The sequence below is a fragment of the Hippocampus bargibanti genome, linkage group LG15 (genome assembly GCF_051943395.1).
Source record: "Hippocampus bargibanti isolate YZ-2025 linkage group LG15, ASM5194339v1, whole genome shotgun sequence".
In the NCBI taxonomy this organism is placed as follows: Eukaryota; Metazoa; Chordata; class Actinopteri; order Syngnathiformes; family Syngnathidae; genus Hippocampus; species Hippocampus bargibanti.
In genome coordinates this window covers 574,506-599,491 of record NC_142748.1, presented here as the reverse complement: position 1 = coordinate 599,491, position 24,986 = coordinate 574,506, and the positions used below count along the sequence as shown (strand labels likewise).

General features: G+C 40.3%; 2 protein-coding genes across 3 annotated transcripts in view; both read left to right on the top strand.

Moving 5' to 3' along the window:
• The first annotated feature begins 179 nt into the window (after positions 1-179).
• LOC148887031 (1-phosphatidylinositol 4,5-bisphosphate phosphodiesterase delta-3-A-like) lies at positions 180-16,454 on the top strand. Its single transcript, XM_089015974.1, has 17 exons — positions 180-437; positions 2,073-2,128; positions 2,390-2,501; positions 4,065-4,293; positions 4,589-4,718; positions 4,824-5,049; positions 5,897-6,098; positions 6,199-6,343; positions 7,510-7,662; positions 8,980-9,126; positions 9,199-9,352; positions 9,501-9,617; positions 9,744-9,922; positions 10,925-11,060; positions 12,533-12,682; positions 12,761-15,284; positions 16,321-16,454. The coding sequence occupies exons 1-16, from the start codon at positions 350-352 to the stop codon at positions 12,883-12,885; spliced, it is 2,349 nt and encodes a 782-aa protein (XP_088872100.1). The 5' UTR covers positions 180-349; the 3' UTR covers positions 12,886-15,284; positions 16,321-16,454.
• LOC148887030 (uncharacterized) overlaps positions 16,363-24,986 on the top strand; it is a 48,161-nt gene continuing 39,537 nt past the window's right edge. The window contains exons 1-14 of one of the 2 annotated variants that reach the window (XM_089015970.1): positions 16,363-16,454; positions 16,537-16,575; positions 17,182-17,322; positions 17,999-18,423; positions 19,653-19,821; positions 19,902-20,164; positions 21,176-21,301; positions 21,385-21,582; positions 21,783-21,923; positions 22,023-22,280; positions 22,846-23,029; positions 23,106-23,272; positions 23,377-23,502; positions 24,560-24,738. In XM_089015970.1, coding sequence (XP_088872096.1) covers positions 17,217-17,322; positions 17,999-18,423; positions 19,653-19,821; positions 19,902-20,164; positions 21,176-21,301; positions 21,385-21,582; positions 21,783-21,923; positions 22,023-22,280; positions 22,846-23,029; positions 23,106-23,272; positions 23,377-23,502; positions 24,560-24,738 — 2,342 coding nt within the window. In that variant the 5' untranslated portion in view covers positions 16,363-16,454; positions 16,537-16,575; positions 17,182-17,216. Of the gene's footprint in view, positions 16,455-16,536; positions 16,576-17,181; positions 17,323-17,998; positions 18,424-19,345; positions 19,566-19,652; positions 19,822-19,901; positions 20,165-21,175; positions 21,302-21,384; positions 21,583-21,782; positions 21,924-22,022; positions 22,281-22,845; positions 23,030-23,105; positions 23,273-23,376; positions 23,503-24,559; positions 24,739-24,986 lie in introns of those variants that run through there. The other variant, XM_089015971.1, reaches the window with a different exon arrangement.

Here is a 24,986-nt window from a genome sequence, read left to right as displayed (position 1 = left end):
TATTGCACACACTATTAATAGTAACATTGGTAGAGTTAAAATAATATTTTAGAACAACGCGATATCAGTCCTGCATGACCTTTACGGAATTTTATTTTGAGATTGATTCCTAAAGCGTGTTGCTGGGACTTGACGTTTGACAAATATTCTATAAATAGTACTAATGGATCACCGTACTCGCGTGTTTTTATGCTTTCCCTAAATCTTGTTTTTGTGACGTCAGCAACGAGAAGGTTGGGACTGCGCCAGGAGAAAAAAAAATGAGTCCTGAGCAGCAAGAGCCATCAATGATATTGCAGTGACGGAAGCGACGCGCAATAAAGCAAGCGAATATCCATTCTCACAAAAGATGCTGGGAAACAGAAGAAAAGCAGCCGTGCGTAAAAACGGGAACGGGACGTCCGATTCCAAGGCCATTCATCCGCTAAGGAGTCTAGGTAAGCTTTTAATATGTCACCGTTCACAAACTTAGCTGTAGAGATGATTGCCATTGGTCGCTAGGCGAGACCGTTATTTAAAGAAAAGGACTCGGAAGTCAAATGCTCAGATTAAAAAAAAAAGTGTTTTGAAATAAATGTCTCAAATAGAATACAATTAGCGGTCATTCACAATCTCGCTTAGTTCATGTCGGTTGCAGACGAGAGGAAAGCAAATAGTGGGATTTATTTTCTTCGAGACCAATACCATAGCCATCAAGTCTCAACCCTCGCAGACAGACAGACAGACAGACTGACAGACTGATAGATAGATAGGTCACTTGTGATTAAAATGAATCAGGAAAAAAATAGCTCCGTGGTCCAATTGCTTTAATTGAAAAGACGAAATCTGTTTTCCAATTGAATTGCCCGCGAGAGATTAATCCCAAAGTGGTTACATCAGGGTGTATACATACATACATACATACATACATACATACATACATACATACATACATACATACATGGTAAAATTTCAATCAATTTATGGCATGGTTTTTTTTTTTTGTTTTTGTTTGTTACATTTTTAATTGCACGTGGACATATTGAATGTCTACCGTGAGATCAAGTCGTCTGTAATTTTCTCGAGAGCTCATCAACTACAAGTATACATTTGTGGTCTTTAAATGTCGAGGACGTTGAGGACTTCCATGAACACACGTCAGCAATTTCAACTTGCTTCAACTCAAACCACCCAAACTGTTCATGCCACTTTCGACCTTCATTTGGTTTGTTCGATCTTTTATTGGGCCACATTACACTGTTTGAGGACATGCCCCCTGGCCCCCGCTCTCCCCAAAAAGAATTGATAACTTTATCTTGGACTACATAACTTAGCAAGGGTGTCAAACTATTCTTAGCTACGGGCCACTTTGTAGATACGGTTTCCTCTCGGGGCGTTACAATGTTTAATCCCCTCTGCATATTTCATATAGAGCACACAACAAATTAATTAATAACTACTTTTCAAATTTAACGTCAAAAATAATAACTGTTATTTACATGGGACAATTTGAAATGTTGCTTTGGACTTTGCCAAGCATCATGTCACTTGACGTGCTTGATTTGCATTCGCGGGCCAAAAAAAATGATGTGGCGGGCCGGATTTGGCCCCCGGGTGTTGACTTTGACACCCGCGCTCTACAGTAAAACGGAGGACTTCCGGATCAATATTTATTGAGTATGAAAACACCCTTTTCAAATGTCAAAAAGTCATTGCGTTTTTGGCCATCATGTGGAAAAGTAAGAACCACAAATACACCAATTCAAAGATCGAAACATTTTGAGATCGACAAATTACTTTGTGCTCAATAAACAAATAAATGAACAACTAACTAACTAACTGACTGACTGACTAACTAAATATAAACATAACAATACACTTTATCTATAAGCGTCTTTCAAAACTCTCAAGGTCACAGGATGTCACAGGATGAGTATATATATAAAATACGTATGTATATTTAAAATGAAAATATATACATTTTCTGTTTTTTTTTCCTGAACGAATGCAAGATGATAAAAATATCAAGTGGATGTATTTAATCTGTATATTTAATCTGTAAATATATACTTTTCCTGTTTTTTTTCCTGTAGGATTGCAAGATGATGAAGATATCAAGTGGATGTTGCGGGGCTCCAGTATGGTGAAGGTATGAGGTCTATTGAATGGAATATTAGAAATATTATGTTTTCACTATTGATTAGTCAATAATATTGGTACTTATATCTTCCTTGACGTCACCTTCAAATGTAAAATACTGAATCGGAGCAACCTCCAATGTACTGTTCCACTCATTGGGTTAAGTAGTTATCATTAGTCCCCAAAGTAAAATGTTCTGTTTGTGAATGGTCTTACTGAGCTGAAAAACAAACAAACAACCAACTAATGGATCAATCATTCCTATGCAAAGGTCCGATCACCACACTGGCAAAAGCGACGTACCCTCCGGCTGCTGGAAGATGGCATCACAATTTGGTGCCAGTCCAACAAAACTTTCAGTCGAGCTAAAGAGCAACAATCTTGTAAGTGATTTGCATTTCTATTCCATACTATAAGCATCCCTTGAGACATTTCGAAGCATTCTGAATGTATTTATGATTATTTGAGTCATGTATGATTTTTATCCCCCAGTATGAACTTTCGTTGACTGATGCTTGTTTTGAATTCCTGCCTTTCTTCCATTTATTTAAAGTGTATTTTAACACGATTTCTCATGATTGTTTGAATTGTGTGTTTATGTTGTTGGTCCTGTATGAGCTGTTTATTGTCCTCCCCTGTTGTGACACACAGAATGAGTGCTCATGCAGCAACGTTGTAAAATTTAAAGCATATTTCACGCACTTATTAAAAAAAAAAATAGTGCACATTGTGTTTTTAAGGGGTTTCATGTACTGTTGATCCATTCTTTAAATGTAGCTTTTCACATACTGTGTCTATTTTGGTCAAGTGTAATTGCTACTTTCTGCTCTCGACGAGCACGTATGAAAACATAGCATGTTTCATTCTCCTCAGCTGGCTGAAGAGGAAGGGTGGTGCCTTTTAAAAAAAAAAAAAAATCTCCATGTTGTACTGTATTTAAAATGGCAGCTGATCTTCAAACATTGAGATCAAAAAGTAAAATTACAAGCTATGCCGTCGCTTTTGACCTTAAAAGCCCCGTCCGTCTTAGTGCTCTGTAGTTACCCGACAGCTGAAATACCAGGTTCACGTCACTCGGCGATGCGTAGCTCTTAAATTGTAAGCTGATGTAGAAACGATGGTGGACATGTAACACCCTCCATAATTATTGGCACCACTGGCGAAAATGTGTTAAAAGCCTTTAAAAAAAACTTTATATAATAATAATAATACATTTCATTTAGGGCCTTTCAAAACTGTCAAGGTCGCTTTACAGTCACGGGATCAGTTTGCCAGTGGGTGAGCAGAAGCAGCAACATGCGCCGGCGTTCACTCAACCCGGAGAAACTCAACTAGATAGAAAGCTAGCTAGCTAGCTAGCTAATAGATAGCTAAATGAACCTAGAACCATGATCTCTTAATCTATGATTTATTTATGTATTTAGGTATGTATGTATGCCTATTTATTTATTTATGAATGTATGTAGATAGATAGAAAGTTAGCTAGCTGGCTAATAGATAACTAATAGATAGTAAATAGATATCTATCTTGGTAGCCAGCCAGACAGCTAGTTCGCAAATAGATGGCTAACAAGTTTGCCAATTAGATAGCTAGCTATATAGCCAGCTAGATTATTAGCATGCAGTTATACATGTTCAATCTAATAAACGTATTTGTCTTGCAGTGGAGACATTTACGTTTCACAGTAGCCAAAACAAAATATGGAAACCGCTGTATAGTATTACGTTAATTTAGCACAGCTAGCTAGCAAATTATAAATCACCTAGCTATCTATTAGCTATATGGCTATCTTGCTGGCTAGCTATTAGCTATCTATTGGCTAGCTAGCTAAATTTGAGTTACTTCCGTATCCTGTGACTATCGAGTGACCTTGAGAGTTTTGAAAGGCGCTTAGAAATGAAATGTATTATTATTATCAGTTTAAAAGTATCATTTTCTTTGTCAGTCTCTATCACAGAAGTGGAATGCGTCTGCGAGGGTTGCCATTCGGAGACATTGCGGCAGATGGTCGGCGCGGTACCCGAAGGACGGTGTTTGACGGTGGTCTTCAAGGGTCCCCGAAAGAATCTAGACCTTCTCTGCCAGAACCATGAAGAGGCTTGTCATTGGATCCGCGGCATCCGGACACTACAGGAAAGAATTGGCAATATGACCCAGAAGGAGAAACTTGATCAATATCCTTTGACAAATGTCACATGCAAACAACCGGAATCAGAACCAGAATCACAATTATCTTTATTGGCCAAGTATGTAGAACACACTAGGAATTTAAGGCACTCCACACTTATATTTAGCATGGATTGGTTGTGCCTGCCTGAGGGGAGTAGCTGGAAAAGGTGGTGGGCAGGTTGCGGAGGGTCCAGTAGGATTATATGGAAGTACAGTCTATGGATTCAGCAAAACAAATCCTTCCAAATGTTAACATTGGCTATTAAAGCGTAAAATATTTTCCTTGATCCAACGTGTCACCTGGATTCAAGCTTACCTGAGTCGCGCCGATCGGAATCATGACGATAAGATGAGCTACGATGAAGTCCAAACGTTGCTTCAAATGATCAATATCGACTTGAGCGACCAATATGCTCGGGAACTTTTCGAGGTGTGTCGATCATGATTATTTAACCTCATACCACATGTCAATTTTTAACAGAGAATCAATCTGTAACAGTATGTACATATATGTGTCTTCATGATCGTCCGACAGAAGTGCGACCACTCATCCGATGGCCGTTTGGACCACGGGGAAATTGAAGTTTTCTGCCGAGAGTTGTTACGGAGACCTGAGCTGGATGTCATTTTTCTGCTCTATTCCTCCAATGGATGCGTCCTCTCGACGGCAGATTTGAGGGATTTCCTGAACGACCAAGGAGAGGATTCTTCATTCACGCATGCCCAAAGCCTCATCATCACCTATGAACTTAATGAATGGGGTAATATGCCGCTTCACACACACACATTCCATTTGCTACGCTTTGAAATATTAATAATAATCCGTTTCATTTCGAAGCGACTTTCAAAACTCTCAAGGTCACGGGATATGTTTTTCTTCTCACTCAAATAGATAGAAAGCTAGTTAGCTAGCTAACAGCTATCTAACTTGATAGATAATAGCTAGCTAGATAGCCAGATAGCCAGCTAATAGACAACAAATAAATAGCCAGCTAGTTTAGCCAAATATAAATTTTCAGTATGTTAAATTGATTTAAATCATGAAGACACTCAGTTCAATTGTTAAAAAAAATAAATACAATATTACAAATGCATTTGCATATACGTAGAATATTGTACAACTAATAAATAAAAATAAAATAGTGCCAATGACGGTTATCATATTGATACAAGATAAATGCATTCTCTGTGGTCATGCTGTCTATCTCTCTATCTAGCGAGCTAGATAGCTAGCAAGCTTTCTAGCTAACTTGTTAGGTAGCTAGAAAGCTAGCTATTTCGCTAGCTTGCCAGCTATCTCGCTAGCTTGCTATATATCTCGCTAGCTCTCTAGCCAGCTTGCTAGCTATCTCACCAGCTTGCTCGCTATTTCGCTAGCTTGCCAGCTATCTCGCTAGCTTGCTATATATCTCGCTAGCTCTCTAGCCAGCTTGCTAGCTATCTCGCCAGCTTGCTCGCTATCTCGCCAGCTTGCTAGCTATCTTGCTAGCTGCAGTGTATCTCACTAGCTTGCTAGCTATCTCGCTAGCTTGCTAGGTATCTCGCCAGCTTGCTAGCTATCTCGCTAGCCGTCTGTAATGTATTTATTTTGTCTTTTGCCCAACACAGCTCAGAGGAACCATTTGATGACCCCCAATGGCTTCACCATGTACATGCTGTCCAAGCAGAATTCTGTTTTTGACCTGGAACACGATCGAGTTTATCAAAACATGAAACAACCGCTGGCGCAATACTTTATTTCATCATCCCACAATACGTACTTGACTAAGGATCAGCTAACCGGAGAGAGTGGCGTCGAGCCATATATACGGTAAGAATGGATAGGAGTCAATTGTTTTTTTCAGCGGCATGACAAAATATTGATTAAGTAAAGACGTCCGAGTTAGTAATCATTTTGTATTTATTTTAAGAGCCCTAAATAATGGTTGTCGCTGTGTGGAGTTGGATTGTTGGGATGGCGATAAAGGACAGCCAGTCATCTACCACGGCTACACGCTCACCTCCAAAGTGCCCTTTGTGGAAGTCATTGAGACAATCAACGAGTACGCATTTAAGGTAAGGCACGGGTGCCAAATTCACGGCCCGGGGGCCAAATCTGGCCCGCTACATCATTTTATTCGGCCCGCTAAAGCAAATCTAAATTTTTGTAAAGGTTTGTTATTGTTTTTTAATCATACTTGTATTGTTATAAATAAAAACACATTATTATATTTTATTCTTTTACAAAACGCATCAAAATTCATGTTTGTGGCACGCGACCAAAGGATAGATTTTGTTGAGACAAGCTAGCATCTGCCACGATGAATTGCATTCATGGTTTAGTTCAATTATTTATCATTTTATTTATGGTTTTATTGTTCTTCTCTTTATAAAGTGCCCTTGAGTGCTCAGAAAGGCGCTTGGAAATTAAATGTATTATTATTATGATGATGATTATTATTATTGATACAACAAAATAATTTCAACCTATTTGTTCTTTCAGAAGTGTAGATGTAACTGTACTATTTTTGCACCTATCAGTATCTAAGAAATATCTAAGTTTCGAAACGGTTGATGGACCACTGGAATATGTATTAATTTTATTTTACTTTTATTTAATTATTCGTTTATTTATTTACAACCTTATGTTGTTCTAAACCACAGGTGTCAAAGTCAAGGGGCCAAATCTGGCCCGCTAGATCATTTTATTCGGCCCGCTAAAGCTAATCAAACGGGTGAAATTCCATGATGCTTGCTAAAATCTGAATCAAAAATTCAATTTGTCCCATGTAAACCACAATAATAGTCATTATTCTTGACTTCAAATTTGAAAACTAGTCGTTCATTAATTTGTTGTGCGTTCACTATGTCATTTGTGGAGGAGATGAAACATTCTGATGGTTTCCCCAAATTCATAACGGCCCTCGAGAGGAAACCATTAGCACAATGTGGCCCCGGCAAAAAAACATCCCTGACGTAAGGGGTCCAAATGTAGTACCAATCAGAATAAACAGTGCTGGTGTTAACCGATTGTCCTTTATGGTGGACAAAAAAAATCTCCAATTAGACAATTTCAGGCCTGCCTGACGCACACAGAATCGCACACAGATCCTACACCTAAAAAATTGTATGAACATGTTGAAAAATGTCAATCTGGCATTTTATACAACAATCCTTTTGATGTTTCCTGCCCTGTGTTCTGATCTTTGATTACCCATATTCATTCCCTCATCACGATCTAGGCATCGCCATACCCTCTGATCCTTTCCTTGGAGAACCACTGCTCTGTGGAGCAGCAGGCAGTGATGGCTCGACACCTGAAGAGCATCCTTGGAGATAAACTGCTTAGCAAGCCCGTCGGTGGCCTGCAGCCCAACAGCCTGCCTTCACCGGAAGTATGTATTGACCATAAAAAAGCCCCGTTTAAAATCCATTGTATGACATTAAACCTGAGTACAACACCAAGAGTGGGCAGTGGATTTCATCGCTGGGCCTTCATTAGTGCTATGTTTGAATCACTCCATAGCTGCGAGTGTGGTATGATTTAATAATAATACATTTCATTTTTAAGCGCCTTTCACTAGAGGGTACCACGAGCCTTTCTTAATGACGTCCATTTTTATTCTTGAAAAGTCCGTCTGGAAAAACAGTAAATCTCCAAGCAAATCAATTTCTTACCCGCCATTCAGCTATTGTGGGTTGACAAAAGTGTCAACCCACAATAGCCAAATTGGCTAGTCACTAGACAACCATAGTTCGCAAACTGTGATTGACTTGTAACGCGCCAATCATAGTTGGCGAAAACTGCTCAGATGACAAGCCTCGAGTGACAAGAGCATACTGGCCAGAGCTAGCACACGGCGATTGACTATTGACTAGCCAATCGTAGTTTGTAAAAACTCTGACGTTGACCAGCGCTCTCAAGAAGGCGTCGGTGCCCCTTTTGGGTTGCCAACTCGAAATCTGATTGGTTAGAGCAACAGATTGATCGACACTTTAATGCGACAGGGCCTGCAGAACTGATTGTGAAGGCGTCCAGGTAGCTTTCAGACCCTGGTAACAAATGATGACTGACATGCGATTGGTTAAATACTGAACTGATAGTGAAGGTGTCCGTCCGTCCGTGACTATGACGCTGCTGTGCGGTGCCATTGCCAACTTTCAGACACTGCCTTGACTGGATTAGCCTACCTTTGCTAGCTTTGGCTAGCATCATCGCTGCTAGCCTTAATACAAAGCTAATTTCACCGAAGTTGGGATGTTGTGTAAACTGTCAGTAAAAACACAATGATTTGAAAATTCTTAATGAATATGTGGGACCTGACGAGCTTTTGACAGGACCGCCACAATTTAGGTCAGGCTACTACCCAACAAATGCTTATATTGCACAAATCTCTTATAGAATGTCTTTTGCTCTTATTTGAACCCCACTGCGATCTAACAAGTCAAAGTGATTTTTTTTTTCCTAGAATTTCACATATTATGGATTTTCGTGTTTATTATGTTTGTTAGTCATTATCAGTGCCTTGCACGCTGGGTCCGAGAGGACAGTCATTTAATCTGTGCTGTATGCCATGTATATTAGCATATTTGACTATAAAGCTGACTTTGCTGACTTATAACACACCCCAAATTCTAAATACCGAACAAAGGGGTTTGAAATATTGTATTTTCCGCCGGTTAATGTGTGGGTAAAATATGGTTGTGTGCAGGATCTGAAAGGTAAAATCCTGGTTAAAGGGAAGAAAGAGACACCAGCGATTCAGGAAGGCACGTCAAGCTCATCAGACTTGAGCTCATCGGACGATGAAGTCAACCGAGCTGAAGGCAGCATCCGTAACAAGGAAAAAAATAACAAGGTCGACACATGATTTTTGTCATGGTGAAGATACATTGGGAGTGACCAGTTTGTTTGTTTCTTGTGACTCTAGTCAGCCGCCCCTCAGATGAGTTCAGAGCTGTCAGAATTGGTCGTGTACACCCGCAGTGTGCATTTTAAAAGCTTTCAACACGCTGCCAAATCCCCGCCAAGTCACATGTCCTCATTTTCTGAAAGTGAAGCCCTCAGACATGTCAAAGACTCAGGTATCGTAGCCACTCTTCATGTATTAATTAATTACAAACATAACCTTCGCACAATGGCTAAATTACCGAAGCGTCTATTATTTAATTTTTATTTTTAAAGTTTGTAGCGTGAGATGGGTTTCTTTGTTGTTGTTTTTTTACTCTGCAGGGATGCATTTTGTACGCCACAACAGCCACCATCTTAGTAGGGTCTACCCCTCTGGACAGCGGCTACAGTCTTCCAACTATAATCCTCAGGAAATGTGGAATGGAGGCTGCCAACTTGGTAAGACATTTTCAAAATTAGAGTGATCAAAATAAAAAAGCATATGGGATAATAAAGCACTGATGTAGGTGGCTATAACATGTAGACAAGTCCTTGTGTCTAAAACGCATTTTTTTTTTCGTGCAGTGGCTCTGAATTTCCAAACTCCCGGTGAACAGATGGATTTAAATCGAGGCAAATTCATGCCGAATGGTCAATGTGGCTACATTTTGAAGCCTCCTTTCATGTGCCAGCCTTACACCACCTTTAATCCAGAGAATGTTGGTGGCGGTCCTGGCCATGCACCTGTTCGTTTCACAGTTAAGGTACGAAAACTGACAAATCAACTCCCAATACAGGTAACATCAGAGTTACGACCGGGTTCTGTTCCGACAAAACGGTCGTATGTCAAATGGTCGTAAGTCGAAATCCATTCAAAAAGGCTGACGTGACGTTTACACAACAGGATAGTATACGATGTCAGTCTGTTATTTTTAAGCTATTGAATACTATTATATACCACAATTACAGTTCATTTATAAATTTTATAACCTTTAGTGTCATTTTTATCATTTTATATTTCGTATTATCGATTTTTATTACTGTATAACTGCACCTGTGATGTATACAAAACTGTTTCCTGTACTTTTCAGTTATAAATGTTATACTTACCTTTTGGTGTCGTTTTTATCATTTTATATTTCATATTATCGATTTATATTTTAGATTTAGATTTTATATAGTGGGTTAATGAAAACACTTATACAGTAAAGTCTCGTTATATCGATATTCAAGGGAGTCGGAAAAAATATCGATATAACCGGGACTATCGATATATCCGACCCTGTTTGCATGTAATTTTCTCCGTGCGTGCATAGAAATAGTATCGATATAACCGGGACTATCGATATATCCGATATCGATATAACGAGACTTTACTGTATGTACTACTGGAGATGTTCCAGAGACGGTAGCTGCAGTGTATAGCTACTGTATTGAGTGTAGTCACGCAGTAGATTGCTGTGCGAGTGTGTGACATGCTGACTGGCCAAAATTGTAGTACGCGTTGCCGGCTGCTTGCGCGTTGCGGTGCCAGGCATAGAATTAGAAAAAAATACAAATAAAAAGCGTCTGGCAGTCGTGGTCGTAAGTACGGGTAGTCGTAAATCGCGCTGGTCGTAACTCGGATGTTACCTGTACCAATAAAAGAACAATGCATCACAACACATTGATTTTCCAATCTCCTTCCGATGTTTCATTGGCAGGAGAGGTCAAATAATCACGTCCCTTTTTCCATCAATCCATTTCTGTCTGAATTGTTATTTCAGGTTATTTCCGCACAGCAGTTACCTAAGCAAGAGAAGACAAAGCCGACAGCCATTGTGGATCCCCATGTTTGGGTTGAGATACACGGTGTTACCATTGATAACAACAAGAAGAAAACCCATCACATTCAAAATAATGGTGAATACACTGCAATGATCATGCATCAAGTCAGAAATCGATTGCTATGCTCACTCACCTTAGCATTGGTCAGGCCTCTTATGAGTTTTTAATGTCATCCTCTTGCATACAAACAGCGCTGGCAACAGTATGTGTCTTGTTTTGCTTATGGTAGACCGGAGTACAGTGGAACCTCGGTTTTCGACCATAATCCGTTCCAGAACCCTGTTCCAAAAGCGATTTGTTCCAACACCCAAATCATTTTTCCCATTACAAATCATGTACATCGTTTTTATCCATTCCGACACCCTGAATGTTTACCTTTTTAGTATTCTATACATTATTTTATGCATGAAATTGCACACTAAAATGCTGACCAACACATAAAAAGCAATGTATATCTCAGAAAATGTTAAGCAAAATGGCAAAGACACAAATAACAGACATAGATGTAACCCAGGCTAATCAAATGTTTGCGTTATCGTAATCTTCCGTACGACAGATTACGCTAACATGAACGTGTAAAAATAAAAAATCAGAATCAGAATACCTTTATTCGTTTTTTACCTTTGTGGTGGTCAGCAGAAGGCGCAGGTGGACGGTGGATCGTAGATTTCGCCATGCTGTATTCCCTCGCCAGATCAGACACTCGCACACCTCCTTCATATTTTGCGATTATTTCTTTCTTAAATCTAATAGTTGTACGCATTACTTTTCTTTTTTCACTAGTAGCAGGTTTACTGCTTGCACTGACTTTGTTTGGAGGCATGATTTAAACACTTTGTACATCTATATTAAACGCGAGAGCAAAACGCGGCACGTCCGCACGCGACAACACTTGGTGACGAAGAGAGCGATCTACACCCGTGCGCCGCTCAGCATCCCACCCTCACGTATGCACTCACGCGTCGTACCGGCGTTCGAACTACCACTTTTGTTGGAACTACGAAGCAAGAATTTCTGGAATTTTTTTGTTTGGACTCCGATTTGTTTGAACTGTGAGTCGTTTGAAAACCGAGGTTCCACTGTACACGTATTCTGTTGGTTCACATACACCACTAGGTGGACATTGGTGCTACAGCTTGAGTGTTGAGATCCTTATTGCCAGGCAGTGCCATTTTGCCCCAAGTCCTGCTCTGCCTCTCATGGTGTTCCACAGGCTTCTATTTTGGGTCCCCCACTAATACTAATACTAATACTAATACCAATACTAATACTAATACTAATGCTACTCATGCTACTTTTGCTACTATTGCTACTCATGCTAATAATACTACTACTAATACTCATAATACTACTAACAGTACCAATACTAATACTCCTACAACTAATACTCCTACTACTACTACTACTACTAATAATAATAATAATATCATGAATAATAAAAACTATAATACTGATAAAAAAAAACCAATAGTTGGATTGGATTAGCCTTTATTAGTCTCGCAGTGACTAATATCTTTGGCAGTGATAATTATCTTTCCTTGTTACAGGTTTTAATCCACAGTGGGACTGCACTTTTAATTTTACCATTCATGCTCCTAGCCTGGCTCTTGTTCGCTTTGTAGTAGAAGATCATGACTATACTTCAAGCAATGACTTTCTCGGACAATACACGCTGCCTTTTACAAGTCTCCGCACAGGTACGGTATGACTGATGCTCAGATAAATGGGCAACTTCAAGTTACTTCTCCTAACGTGCACTATTTGGGCTTTTCCAGGTTATCGCCATGTTCGACTGCTGAAGCAGGATGGCTCCAGCCTTTCACCATCGTCGCTCTTCATCCACGTTGAGATCGTTGAGTGTCACGATGGCCATTCCAAGTCCTCTAAATCAAAGGGCTAGGCATCTCGAGCAAACATGAATGACTTCATTCCATTTGTACCTCTCTGAAGCGGTCAAACAATCATTGCATTACTTTTGTAGCAACACAGTAAGCGGTTATAAGTTGTAGAAAGTGGTACATTGGAACCGCGATTATTGTCCATTAGAGCTGAGTGGCCATTAACTCATTCACTGTCAGACGATGTGCAGTGCCAGGGTTTTTGTCATTGTCACTTGAATTCCAGGGCCCATAGAATATTGACTTTTAGGACTACATCAACATTCAATACAGCGTTGAAACATTAGACTCCCTTCTTTCATCTGGAAAAAAAGAATTAATTCCTAAATTATATGGGTTATATGACCTTGAAATGGGGGTGGCTGTACAACATATAATACAACACATACATATTGATTTATATAGCGCTTTTATAACCGGTGAAGCTGGGACAAAGTGCTAACATGGAAATAAGGGAAATGCTGCCAGAGGCCATGGCCGCCGCTTAATCGGCACCCACGTATGAACAAACTAAACCCGAACAAATTCGAGAATGATGCAAATGCTGCCCCCAAGTGGAAGGGGAAAAAAACTTTGCCGGAGGTCTGACCAGTGCTTTATTTCACGCTTTACAGCGTTAAAAACCTTCGACTCTCTTCTTTCATCAGAAAAAAAAGTTAATGGCTAAATGATATGGGGCTGGAGTTATATGAGCTTGAAATGAGGGTGGCTGTCCAAAATACAATTCAATACATACATATTGGTTTCTATCGGGCTTTAACAACAGCTGAAGCAGGAACAAGGCACTAACGTGGAAAAAAGGGAAATGCTGCCCCCTTGTGGAAAAGAAAAAGACATTACCAGAGGCCATGGCCAGCGCTTTATCGGCACCCAAACATGAACAAAATTTGTGAATGGCACTCTACGTCATATTTTCAATGACTGAATACATTTGTGATTGGCAGTGAATAAGTTAATATGAACTACTTGCACTGTTTTCACGGGGTAATTGCATTTTAAAGCATTTTCAGCTGTTTATATGTATGTAATGCATGTGTACACGTAGTTATTAGATTCTGCTTTTTTTTTTAACTTCTGATATTTATGAAGTTATTAATTGGAGCACTCGGCCTGGTGACCCAGTGGTTAGCGTGTCGGCCTCACAGTGCAGAGGTCATGTGTTCAATCCCCACTCCAGCCGTCCTGTGAGGAGTTTGTATGTTCTCCATAGGCCTGTGTGAGTTTTCTCTGGGTCCTCCGGTTTCCTCCCGCATTCCAAAAACATGCGCGGCAGGCTGATTGAATACTCTAAATTGTCCTGAGGTGTGAGCGTGACAGTGGATGGTTGTTTGTCTCTGTGCGCCCTGTGATAGGCTGCCAATCGGTTCAGGGTGTCCCTGCCTGAAGAAGGCTGGGCTATTTTCCGGCACCCCCACAACCCTAGTGAGGATAAAGCAATTTAGATCATGGATGAATGAATAATTAGAGCAATATTTATATTTCAGCTGTGTTTTTGAGCGTTTAATTTATATCAAATCCATTGACTTTATTGTTGTTCCATCACAACAAATGGATTAAAGCATAAACAATACTAGGGGATGTGGGGATGCCGTTCTGCTTGTGATATTGATTTAAAAAAATAATTTGTCATGTTTATTCAAGGGGATCAACTTTTGTTATAATTGCTACTGTCCTAAAGTTTGTCAGAATTTGCTCTTGCAATATTTTACATGAGTAATTATTTTGTCAGTATTTGGGATTGGGGCTAAAATTCCCCCTTGCCTTCTAAATCCTAATTTTGTGAGTTTAACTAAGTAATATGCACAATATGTTGAGAAATTTACCAGGAATTGTTTCTTTGTCAAAGTCTAAAAACTGCTGTGAGGTTGAAAGTCAAAATCCGAGTATTTATTAACCATGACACAGTCAATTCACACTAAACACTCAGTACAGTATGTCAAAATATACACGATTAAAATAACATTTTATATTTTGTCTTTGGTTATGTGATTTTATTGTAATGTTAAGCAGATTCTTTACTTCCAGACAGTGGAGGTGTTCATTCTCTGACGAAGGCGGAAGTAGTCGCCTAAACATGTCAGGTATTTGAACACCTACACTGTCTGGAAGTAAAGAATCTGCTTAACATTACATATCAAGTAGACAGGATGAACTTAGTACAATGATTTTATTGTAATTATTTTGTTTTCTAATGCTGTCGAAAAAGTGTTGCGTGGTGTCTGCTGTTTGCACAAAAGTCTTGTTTTACAGACCCGGACTTCTGGCACACCAACGATGCATTCAACGAGAATTTTGAGGCTGGGGCAGGGTCTCGGTTGCTAAATCCTTACATAAAGATACTCATATGTGTCTTCTAAAGCACTCCAATAAGACTGACTACAACATGGCTCACACAATACAGGTACTTTTTTTTAAAACCTTTTTTTACTTGCTCGTCCGTCCATTTTATTAGTTAGGATGAAGTGTGCAACCTTCCGAATAGGAAAAAGTCCAACTTTTTCGGAGGATCTTAAACGCACCATCACGTGAACGAGGTTAGCATTAGCAAGCTAAACAAACAATTGAGTTTTACACGACTGAGGTTGCCTTTTTGACAGTGGTAAGGTTCCAATATATCAGCATTATGACGTGAGACATTATATTTATCACCGAAGAATTTCAACGTTAATATATGCGGTTGCGTGCAGTCAAACAATCATTGCAGCCGTGCACCAGTCACTAATCCATTTTTATTTGACTAAAATATCAGGCTGCGTGTTTTGGCCATTTTAGATGCTATACAACGTTTTTCTGATGTCAGGAAACAAAAAAATGGTGTCGGTTGTCCTTTAACTGTTTGTATCATTTAAAGTGCATTTTTAAGACAGATTTGCAGACAATATGGCTCTCACTGTTCCTGTTTTCTAATGTCGAATCAAACTTGTGTTCTTTTTTTCATCAAAATAACCCTGGGGCAAAGTGTATGTGTGTTTGTGTGTCTACATCAATGCTGTGAAATGGACATACGAGGGGAAATCAGGCTAAATTATAAAGTGTCAGCTCATAATCCTGCACTGTTTCTGTTTCGGTTCACTCCGCTCCAGTCAGTTTCACTTTGAGATCACATGACGCGTGAGTCAGCATTGATTCAATTGCAGCTGACCAGGAAATAGAAACTATCTCATTTGTATTTAAGCGTGGATTCTTTTCTTCCTATTCCACTGTGTATTCATCAAGAAAGCCCATTTTGTCAATCCAAGTTGCATATGACATTTTCAGTTTGTTTCTGATGGTTCCATAGCCTCATTGTTTACACATTCACATCAGTTAAAAAACAAAAAAACAATGCCAATATATACATATCTGAGAAGACGTTTTGAATGATCACATAACACGGTCGTAAATGACAAGGAAAATGAGAGCGAGGTTACTGCGTCTTACTTTCAGTTTCCTTTCAGTCTGGCTGCAGAGAATGAAACACCTCAGGATGAGGGAGGAGGCTTTTATATATAAAACCGAGAGGCTTTCTGGATCGCTTTCACTGTCGAAAGAAGATCTGGACAAGACAATACAACAGGACAAGTAAAGAAAGGTAAGATAGAAACTTTAGCTTGAATGGATGGAGGCGCTTTATGTTTTAGATGTTTAATTTGGTTCTGTTATAATGTCTGCAGTTACGAGTGCTCTACACCAGGCAACTAAATAAATACCGGGTGAGTTGGTCATTCGGTTTTTTTGGATTTTGATGAAATTGGATGTATCAGTACGTTAATTTATCAGCATAAAACAATAATAATACATTTCATTTATAAGCTCATGTTGTCGTTTTTCTCTTGATCATATCTGTTCAATGTCTCGAGAAGGTTTATTCATGGGTCTAAGTCTACTCTCTCATGGTCACTGATTTAATGTTTTCATTGTTAGTGCCAAAGAAATTGTCAACTATTCACAAATATCTTCTTTACAAACAACATCTTTCATATTTTGATTAAAAAAATGAGTGGGAATGAATTGGAAATTGGTGAAAGGGTAATCTTTTAGCCGCTTAAAATCCGAATCAGAAAGTCTTTAATAGTCCCCCAATGGGGAAATTTGCAGTCCACAGCAGCAATTGGTAGGAGGTGGGGGGTGAAGAGATAAAGATACCTCAGCTTACAAATGCTTTAGCTCACGAACTTTTCACCTCACGAACATTAAATCCGCAAGCATCTATCTAGGCTTGGCTAAAAAAATAGTTTTCGGCGGATGAACCAAACCACACGGTCGAACAGCGCCACGGTGGCTGGCGGACTAGTTTTTGTCACCCCCTTTGAGTGCAGATGTGGTTTGTTATCGAGTGGAGTACGTGGCTATCATGGGACCGAAAAAGACCCCACCACAGGCTAGTGTTAAGCCGAAGAGGACACAAATGAAAATTACGGTCGAGCAGAAGAAGGAGATCATCGAAAAACACGATCAAGGTGTGTGTTTGTGTGACTTAGCGTCCCAGTACCATTCCGCTAAATCGAAATTGTATCGATAAATCCAAAGGTAAATACAACTACTTTATTATACAGTACAGTTTATTTATTTAATTACAATACAATAGCACATTTATTAAACACAAAATAAGGTATATTTTGTGTCGTTTTCAGGCTTATTCTATAGAAAATAATCTTTTATGGGGACCTGGGAACGGATTGTTCTCATTTTAATGGTTTCTTATGGGAAAAAAATGACAGAGGAACTTTTCGCCTTACACACACTTTCTGGGAACAAATTAAGTTCGTAAGCTGAAGTATCGCTGTATAAGAATATACGAAAAGCAAATTGATATATGTAATTGTATTGCATCATCATCATCATCATAAGGTGGCTGTGCTATTTACAGTACAAGAGTCCAGTTTTTTTTTCACATAGTTTATTCCATCACATGTTTATTAAGAAGCGGCGGTACCTCTCCTTCTTGCAGCGCGGGTGTAACAGTCTTTGGCTGAAGGAGCTAAAGTAAATAAAACACTTTGTATTTGCAAACACCTGTTGATTGTTTGGTTCTTGACTTTGTTTTCAAGGGGCTATTATATGTGTTTATAACCACCTTACCGTAGTGTTTATTATGGAATGCTGACACGTTTTTTTTTGGTCTCCATTTGGCAGAACCGATCACAATGGACATCCGCCAAAATCAATGTGAATCCGCCAAAATCAAACAGAAGGACAACAGGTTGAAAAATCTCTTGACCATGATGACGGAACGCCCAGAAGGGATTCTTATGGCCAATCTGTTAAAAGAATATAGGCTACATTTCAAACATCGTCTGAAATGGAGCCAATTTGGCTTCGGTTCAATTTCTGAACTGGTTGCAACCTTAGACAAGGACCTGGTAGTTGTAGGAAACCTGGTGATCCACAAAAGCTACCATCCTCAACGTCCACTTGGCGCTGGAATATCCAAAACGGAGACACCTTCGAGTTCAGATGCAGCTTCATCAACTCAGCCCGTTCCTGATAAAAATCTCCCCATTGAATCGAAGGTCACTGATGAATTGGATCAGCAGCAACTGCACAAGCGGATTTTAGAGGTGAGTCAAAACACCGATAGAATATCGCTTGTTGGGGCAAAATATACACGCCGTCCGTCTTAGATTAAAAAAAAGGATTTTCTGTCAATCTCAGAAGTCTCGATAGTTGCTGAATTTGGCATGACTTGACTTGGCAGATGCGAGAGTTCACTAGTTCACTGCGCTCGTCAATTGATGCCAAAGTGCTGATGGAAAGGCATGGAATTCCACATTATTGTGCAGTTTGTTTATCCTCGTCATTCCGCTAAATCAGCACAGACGTCACTGATTATCATGAGATACAGGTGCAAACCAGACAAGTTGGATGTCACAAATCCTAGCGAATACCAGGAGTGATTTTTTGATTAGATTAGTTTCGCTAGTCTCGCTGTGGAGAAATGTACATTTCACAGCAGCAGAAACAAAATACGGGAGCTGCTGTAAAGGCAGCCGCTCTTGCGGCGCCATTTTGAAATAAAAAAACAAATAATGTGACACAACACAAAAGACAAATCTGCACTGTTGGCTTTTCTTTCTCCCATCGCACGCCAGATTTTCTCAATATTTGCACTTAATAATGTTGATTCACGATACCCCAACTTTTCGTGTTTATTTTAAAATATTGGTATTTAAATTATCTTATTATAGCTTCATAATACTTTTGAAAGCAACAAAAATAACAAACATAAAATTCACATCAACAATATCGCAATTGCAGTGATGTGGGGGTTGAATGATGAGAAGGAGTAGCATCCTGCGGCAGAATGTTGTCTCTCTTGCGCTCTGGGATGTCATGGGCAGCGAGAATGTCTTGCTACTTCAGGCTGTTGATGTCACCATCCACTCTGCAGATATCTCTGCTGTAACCCCAAACTATGATTTTTTTTTTTTCTTCTGATGAATCGTCCATTGAACTGCATCCCAATCGCCACAAATACTGCAGAAGACCTGTTGGAACCCGCATGGACCCAAGATTCACCCGGAAAAAAAGTCACGTTTGGTGGAGGAAAAATCATGGTTTGGTGTAACATCAACAGCCTCAAAATGGACGAATACATCAGTAAATCGGATGAATGCTGTAGGCTGATCTCTATGACCTGCTGTTGTTTGACAGTACTGTACTGCGGTGACTTTCACTGCCATCTGCGACGTTTTCCCTTTAGGTTAGAACAAATCCGCAATGCATCAAGGGCCGCGATAATCGAACCGCAAAGAAGCAAGAGAGAATAAAATGTATTCATGTGTTTCAGTTAACTGAAAAGTACCAACTAAGTGAACCATCCATGGATCAACTGGAAGTTTGCTATTTTCGTCACTATGGCGAAAAGCTTCCCTTCCAACTCTACTTATCCATGCACGACAATTTGGATTCATCGTGCGACAAGAAACTGCCAATTCCACCTGGCACTGAACCTGCCGGTATGCAAATGTATCATCTTAAATAAAGAACACGCTCATTTTATGTGCGGAAAAAAAAAATGTTCATGTCTTTTTGCCAGCTTCACAGCAAACCACTGCAGCCGCTAAAAGTAAAAAGAGCGATGCAGCTCGAGGAGATTGCAGTTCTTGTGTGTTTCGTGAAGCTTTCAATGCCCAGGTGAGAGAAGTCCACCGAGAGAATGTGCGGGCCTTGGAAGCGGTGGTGGATGAACAACTCCAATGGAAGAGGAAAAGACATTTGGATCCAGATAATGTCAACGTTCTGATGGAGGATGTCATACGGGCTCTTGCGCAAGAGGGAGAGCTGGTCACCAAAGAAAAGGTGACAAGTGAACAAACGTCTTGATGAGCTTTTGGAAAATGCAATAATATACAGTGATACCTCAGCTTACAAACGCTTTAGCTCACCGACTTTTCACCTCACGTACATTAAATTTGCGAGAATGTAGTCTTGGCTGACAAACTAGTTTTGGTTGGACGAACCAAACCACACGGCGCCGCGGTGTGGTTTGGTTCGTTCCCTTTCTTTGAGTGCAGACGTGGTTTGTTATCAAGGATACTTTTGCTGTTATGGGACCAAAAAGACCCCACCGCAGACTAGTGTTAAGCCCAAGAGGACAGAAAAGAAAATTACGGTCCAGCAGAAGAAGATTATCGAAAAACACAAACGAGGTGTGTGTTTGTGTGACTTAGCGCCCCACTACCGGTATGCTAAGTCGACCATTGCTACGTGTGGCTAAGGGTGTTTCTGTGTTGTCTAAGCAACGGTCTCAGGCAATAAAAACTACTGCTGATTTGGATTCACGAAAAGTAGCTAGCGAGGGGACAATGTGAGTGACAACTTCACTCGGATATCATCAAGGGGAGACCCGGAAGTTCGTCATTCATTGACAACTACTATCACCAAGGTAAATAAAACAACATTATTATATAGTACATTTTATTTCTTTAATTACAATACAATAGCGCATTTATTATACATAAAATAAGGTATATTTTGTGTAGTTTTAAGGCTTATTTAGTAGACAATTATGTTTTATGGGAACCTGGAAACGGATTATAGTTTTATAGTGTACGGCAAACATTTACTGTGCTTCTTTATGCCTGTCCTGTACTGTGTTCTACTAAATAGTACTCATGCATATGTAAATTTACCAATAGACGTAGGCTTCGCTACATCACGGTTTTTCGCCTATCGCGTGCGGTCCCGGTCCACATTTACAGCAATAAACGAGGGATTACTGTAAAAGTCCCGAGTGACGCTGTAACAAAGGTTTGTCATTGTGGATTTCACTCGGACATATCACTAATAATTCTCGATGACGTTTCCCAGGTGATCTCAAGGACGTGTCTTTTATTGCAAATTTCTTTGAGGGAATTAGAAAGAATCAATCTCCGTAATATTCAGGCTCTGACCGACCTTCGCTACTTAGTGAGAGAGATCACCATGTACATACAGGTTAGTTGTCGGACTTATCAATCAGAAATCTCTGACTTGTTCTCAAGTATTGATTGATTCTTTCTTTGTTTTGTTTTTTTCAGTCCACCGAAGCAGCGACGGCCGTCTGCACGCTCTATGAACTGGGAAAGAATTTAGCCGGATTAAAAAATAAGAAACACTTTGAAGAGTTGAACCTGGGACCTCTTTGCAAACTCCCCCTCATCCACCGCATATTCAAGATTGACAGCAACACCAAAGATGATGAGATCCCCCAGATTGAGACGGTGGACATTTTAAAGGTGCGACTCCAAATACTCTTGACATTTCATATCATCATTATAATGACCAAAATAATTAGTGATCACGCATCAATTGAAAAATCCCAAGTCTTTTTTTTTTTTTCCCCCTTTTGAAATGATCCCAAATCATCTTTTTTCTTCTTGCGGTGTACATCAATCCAAACAAATGGTGTTCATTCTACATGTTTTCTTGTGTCTAGCAACTTAACATTTACAAGAGAGATAAAAACAAGCCCAAAGTGGACCTGGCTGAATTTATGAAATATTTAGCTGACCATTACAACTGCGAGTCTCCTTACGAGCTTGGAATCAGGATAAACAGTCTCGGGCTGCCCATCGCGGTAAGCTTTGGTTTGTTATGAAGCGATCATTCTTATTTTTTTATGAATCCAACAGCTAAAAAAGTCTTTGGGTGCAATTTCTCTCTCTGTCTCCTTCAGACATTAAATAAAGTGAGTCGTCTCGAGCATGGCGGAATGGATCTGATCAAAGAAGCCATTTGGAAAGAGCTGGAGGTAGAAACCCTGGAGCATCTGATCAAAATCAAAGAGAGTGTCCTACAGCCAGTAAAAGCCACAAACTCCGTCTTTGCTGCAAACTTGGAACTCAGAAGAAAATATGCCTCTTTGACAGCGGCAGAAGTGGTTCTGGCAGTCTTCACAAATGCTGAAAATGTCTTGAGTTCTGCATTACGAAAGGTAGCGCCACTGCGTGTACCTTTATGTCAATGGTCACACCAGGTTCCGACGTTACCCGACAATATACTTGACTCAAACGTGGAGCCAAAAACTCCATTTGGAGGCGTTTCTTCAAAAATGATTTCTGTTCATGCTTTCTCGCCGTTCTTGAAATGTAGAGCAGCTTGCTTGATGGCACATTTTCAAAAATGGGCAGAAATTAAACAAGGATGTGAGTCTGAGTGTGTGTGTGTGTGTGTGTGTGTGTGTGTGTGTGTGTGTGTGTGTGTGTGTGTGTGTGTGTGTGTGTGTGTGTGTGTGTGTGTGTGTGTGTGAGAGAGTCAATGTGTTTCTGAGTGTTAGAGAGTGTGAGTCTGAGTCTCATTCCAAAAGTGTGTCTCTCTATCTGTGCATGTGTATTTGTGATGGCACTATACAGGGTCCAAAGGTCCTCTGGTTTTTGCTGGCCACCAAGCACTCATTTGCGTCTGTCCCATCAATTATTTTGGATCCACACGATGGGCGTACCGTACCGCCTATTGGTATACGTAATTTTTATCGCGTTGTATTTTCTTTTCAATTGCAGCACGTCCGGAAATTCCTCACAAAAGTGTCCGGCAACAAGCTAGCAACAGCTCTCTTTCAGTTGGCAATCTGCGGTGGCTCGCTAGCTGTCCCACAAGACCACATGTCCAAGGAGAAACCTCCTCAAACCTCTGAAAAACAGAATACAAAGGAAGACAGACCTGACGCATCGATTGCCAGCGAAGGTATGAATACACGATGCGTAAAGGATGGGATAGACATCTCACAATTATTTCTCTCAACTACAAATGCAATCCTCAGCGAAAGTGAAGCAGTACCTAAAAGACGGCCTATCGTCGCTAAACTCTGCCATCCATTTGGCTGATCTTGCCAGTTTTGAAGGGAAGTTGACCAAGCACTTCAAAGTCCAACACTTTGATTCGTTGGGTCAAGGCAGCTTCTTAGGATTCTTGGCAAAACATATTCAGGTACCAATTTCACTAGATCGTCTATATGTGTGTATTAATATGCCGACGTTTGGTCCGGCGTATTTCTATCCTTGCAAAACAAATCCAAATTGTGTTGAATGCAGCTACTGCAAGACGTGCTTGGTCCAACTTTGATACTAAGAAGTGGCGGCATGGAATCTGCCAGAAGTTTTTCCGGACCCACCAAACAAGACATATTTGACTTCATCAAACAATGTGGGCAAAATGAAGTGAGTTGACGTCTAATAATATCATATGAAAGATGGAACGCAATACAGTAAAGTCTCGTTATATCGATATCGGATATATCGATAGTCCCGGTTATATCGATATTTTTTCGGACTCCCTTGAATATCGATATAACGAGACTTTACTGTATTTTGAATTGGATTGGATGTCCCTTTATTTGTCTCGCAGTGGAGAAATTTACATTTCACGGCAGCAAAGAGGAAAGGAAAGAAAGAAGTAGAAAAACAAAATGCAGGAGCTGCCTCTCGCGGCGCCAGGAAAGGAAGAAGTAGAAGAACAAAATACAGGACTTGCTGTAAAGGCAGGCACTCTCGCGGTGCCGTCTTGAAGTCAAAACAACAACAAACAATTAATGTGACACAACACAAAAAACACAGACAGTCTTCAATCTTAAGCACTTTCTGCACCCACTTTGTTGCATGAAGCAGTTCTATATGAAAGATGACACACGCGATCAAAGCCTCCTTTTCACCAGTGGCTCAGGGACGTCATGGTGACATGTGCACTTCTGCTACAAGCTAAGTTAAGAAAGCAAACTTGAAGCTGTCGCATTCATTGACAAAAAGAGATTGTCTCACATCTCCTGTCCCACGTAAATCCGCTTCAATTCCAAGCAGCAACAGTTCCGCATCGGCGCTCTGCGCTGAAATCACCGACCTTTACACTGACCAAAGCGGCGCTGTGAAAATGCTGCCCATTATAGGTGCAAAAAAAAAGCAGAATCACCCGTGAGCTGTCCAGCGATGACGGTCAAATGGCACCGACATTCCTGCCGATCAAAAACGGTGCTGGCATATTCGTCCTGGCAAAAAGGCGCAACGGCTCAGCACAGCACTATATGCTAGCGTACGGAATAATTCACACGCATTTGCATGATAACATAGTTTAGTAATACAGCAGGGCGATTGGACTGTGATAGTAATGTAACTGTGTCGCCACGTGTAGACCACAATGCTGTTATAAACTGAAGGCCTGCCTCTTATACTTGAAATGATTTTTCAAATGGAATCATGTTCTTCTCTTTACAATTTTGCTCAGTTGTCGCCCGTTGAGTCGGCACTGCGATCCCATTATGGGGTGCAGGACAGTCGCAACTTGGGCTACGGCTCGCTACAGAGCCTGGCCAGACTCGTCCAATGCCAAAAAGATCTCGGTGAAGGAGGATCGAGTTTGGTCTTTTACGAGTCGGCATTGTTTGCTCGCCATCCCATTTTAAGGTTAGTTGCCAGAAATCCTAACAAACAAACCAACCAGTCTTACCGATACGTCTGCGTAAGCTCTCAGTCGTACAGGAGGTGGTCCATCCATGAAAAGGTTTATTTAGCCGTCATCTGTACAAATTTGAAGGTGTCGGACGTTTCGCTTCTTATCCAAGAAACTTTGTCAGCAAACTAAAGTTTTACTGGTAGTTTCGGACCTATATATCGGCCCAATTGGCAGTACATTTGCACCTGAAAGCTAGCAA

Coding starts and splice junctions, on each gene's coding strand:
- LOC148887031 (XM_089015974.1), top strand. CDS start 350: ATGCTGGGAAACAGAAGAAAAGCAGCCGTGCGTAAAAACGGGAACGGG. Junction 4,294..4,588: donor CAGAAGGAGAAACTTGATCA/ATATCCTTTGAC, acceptor CCAACGTGTCAC/CTGGATTCAAGCTTACCTGA. Junction 9,618..9,743: donor GAATGGAGGCTGCCAACTTG/GTAAGACATTTT, acceptor TTTTTCGTGCAG/TGGCTCTGAATTTCCAAACT.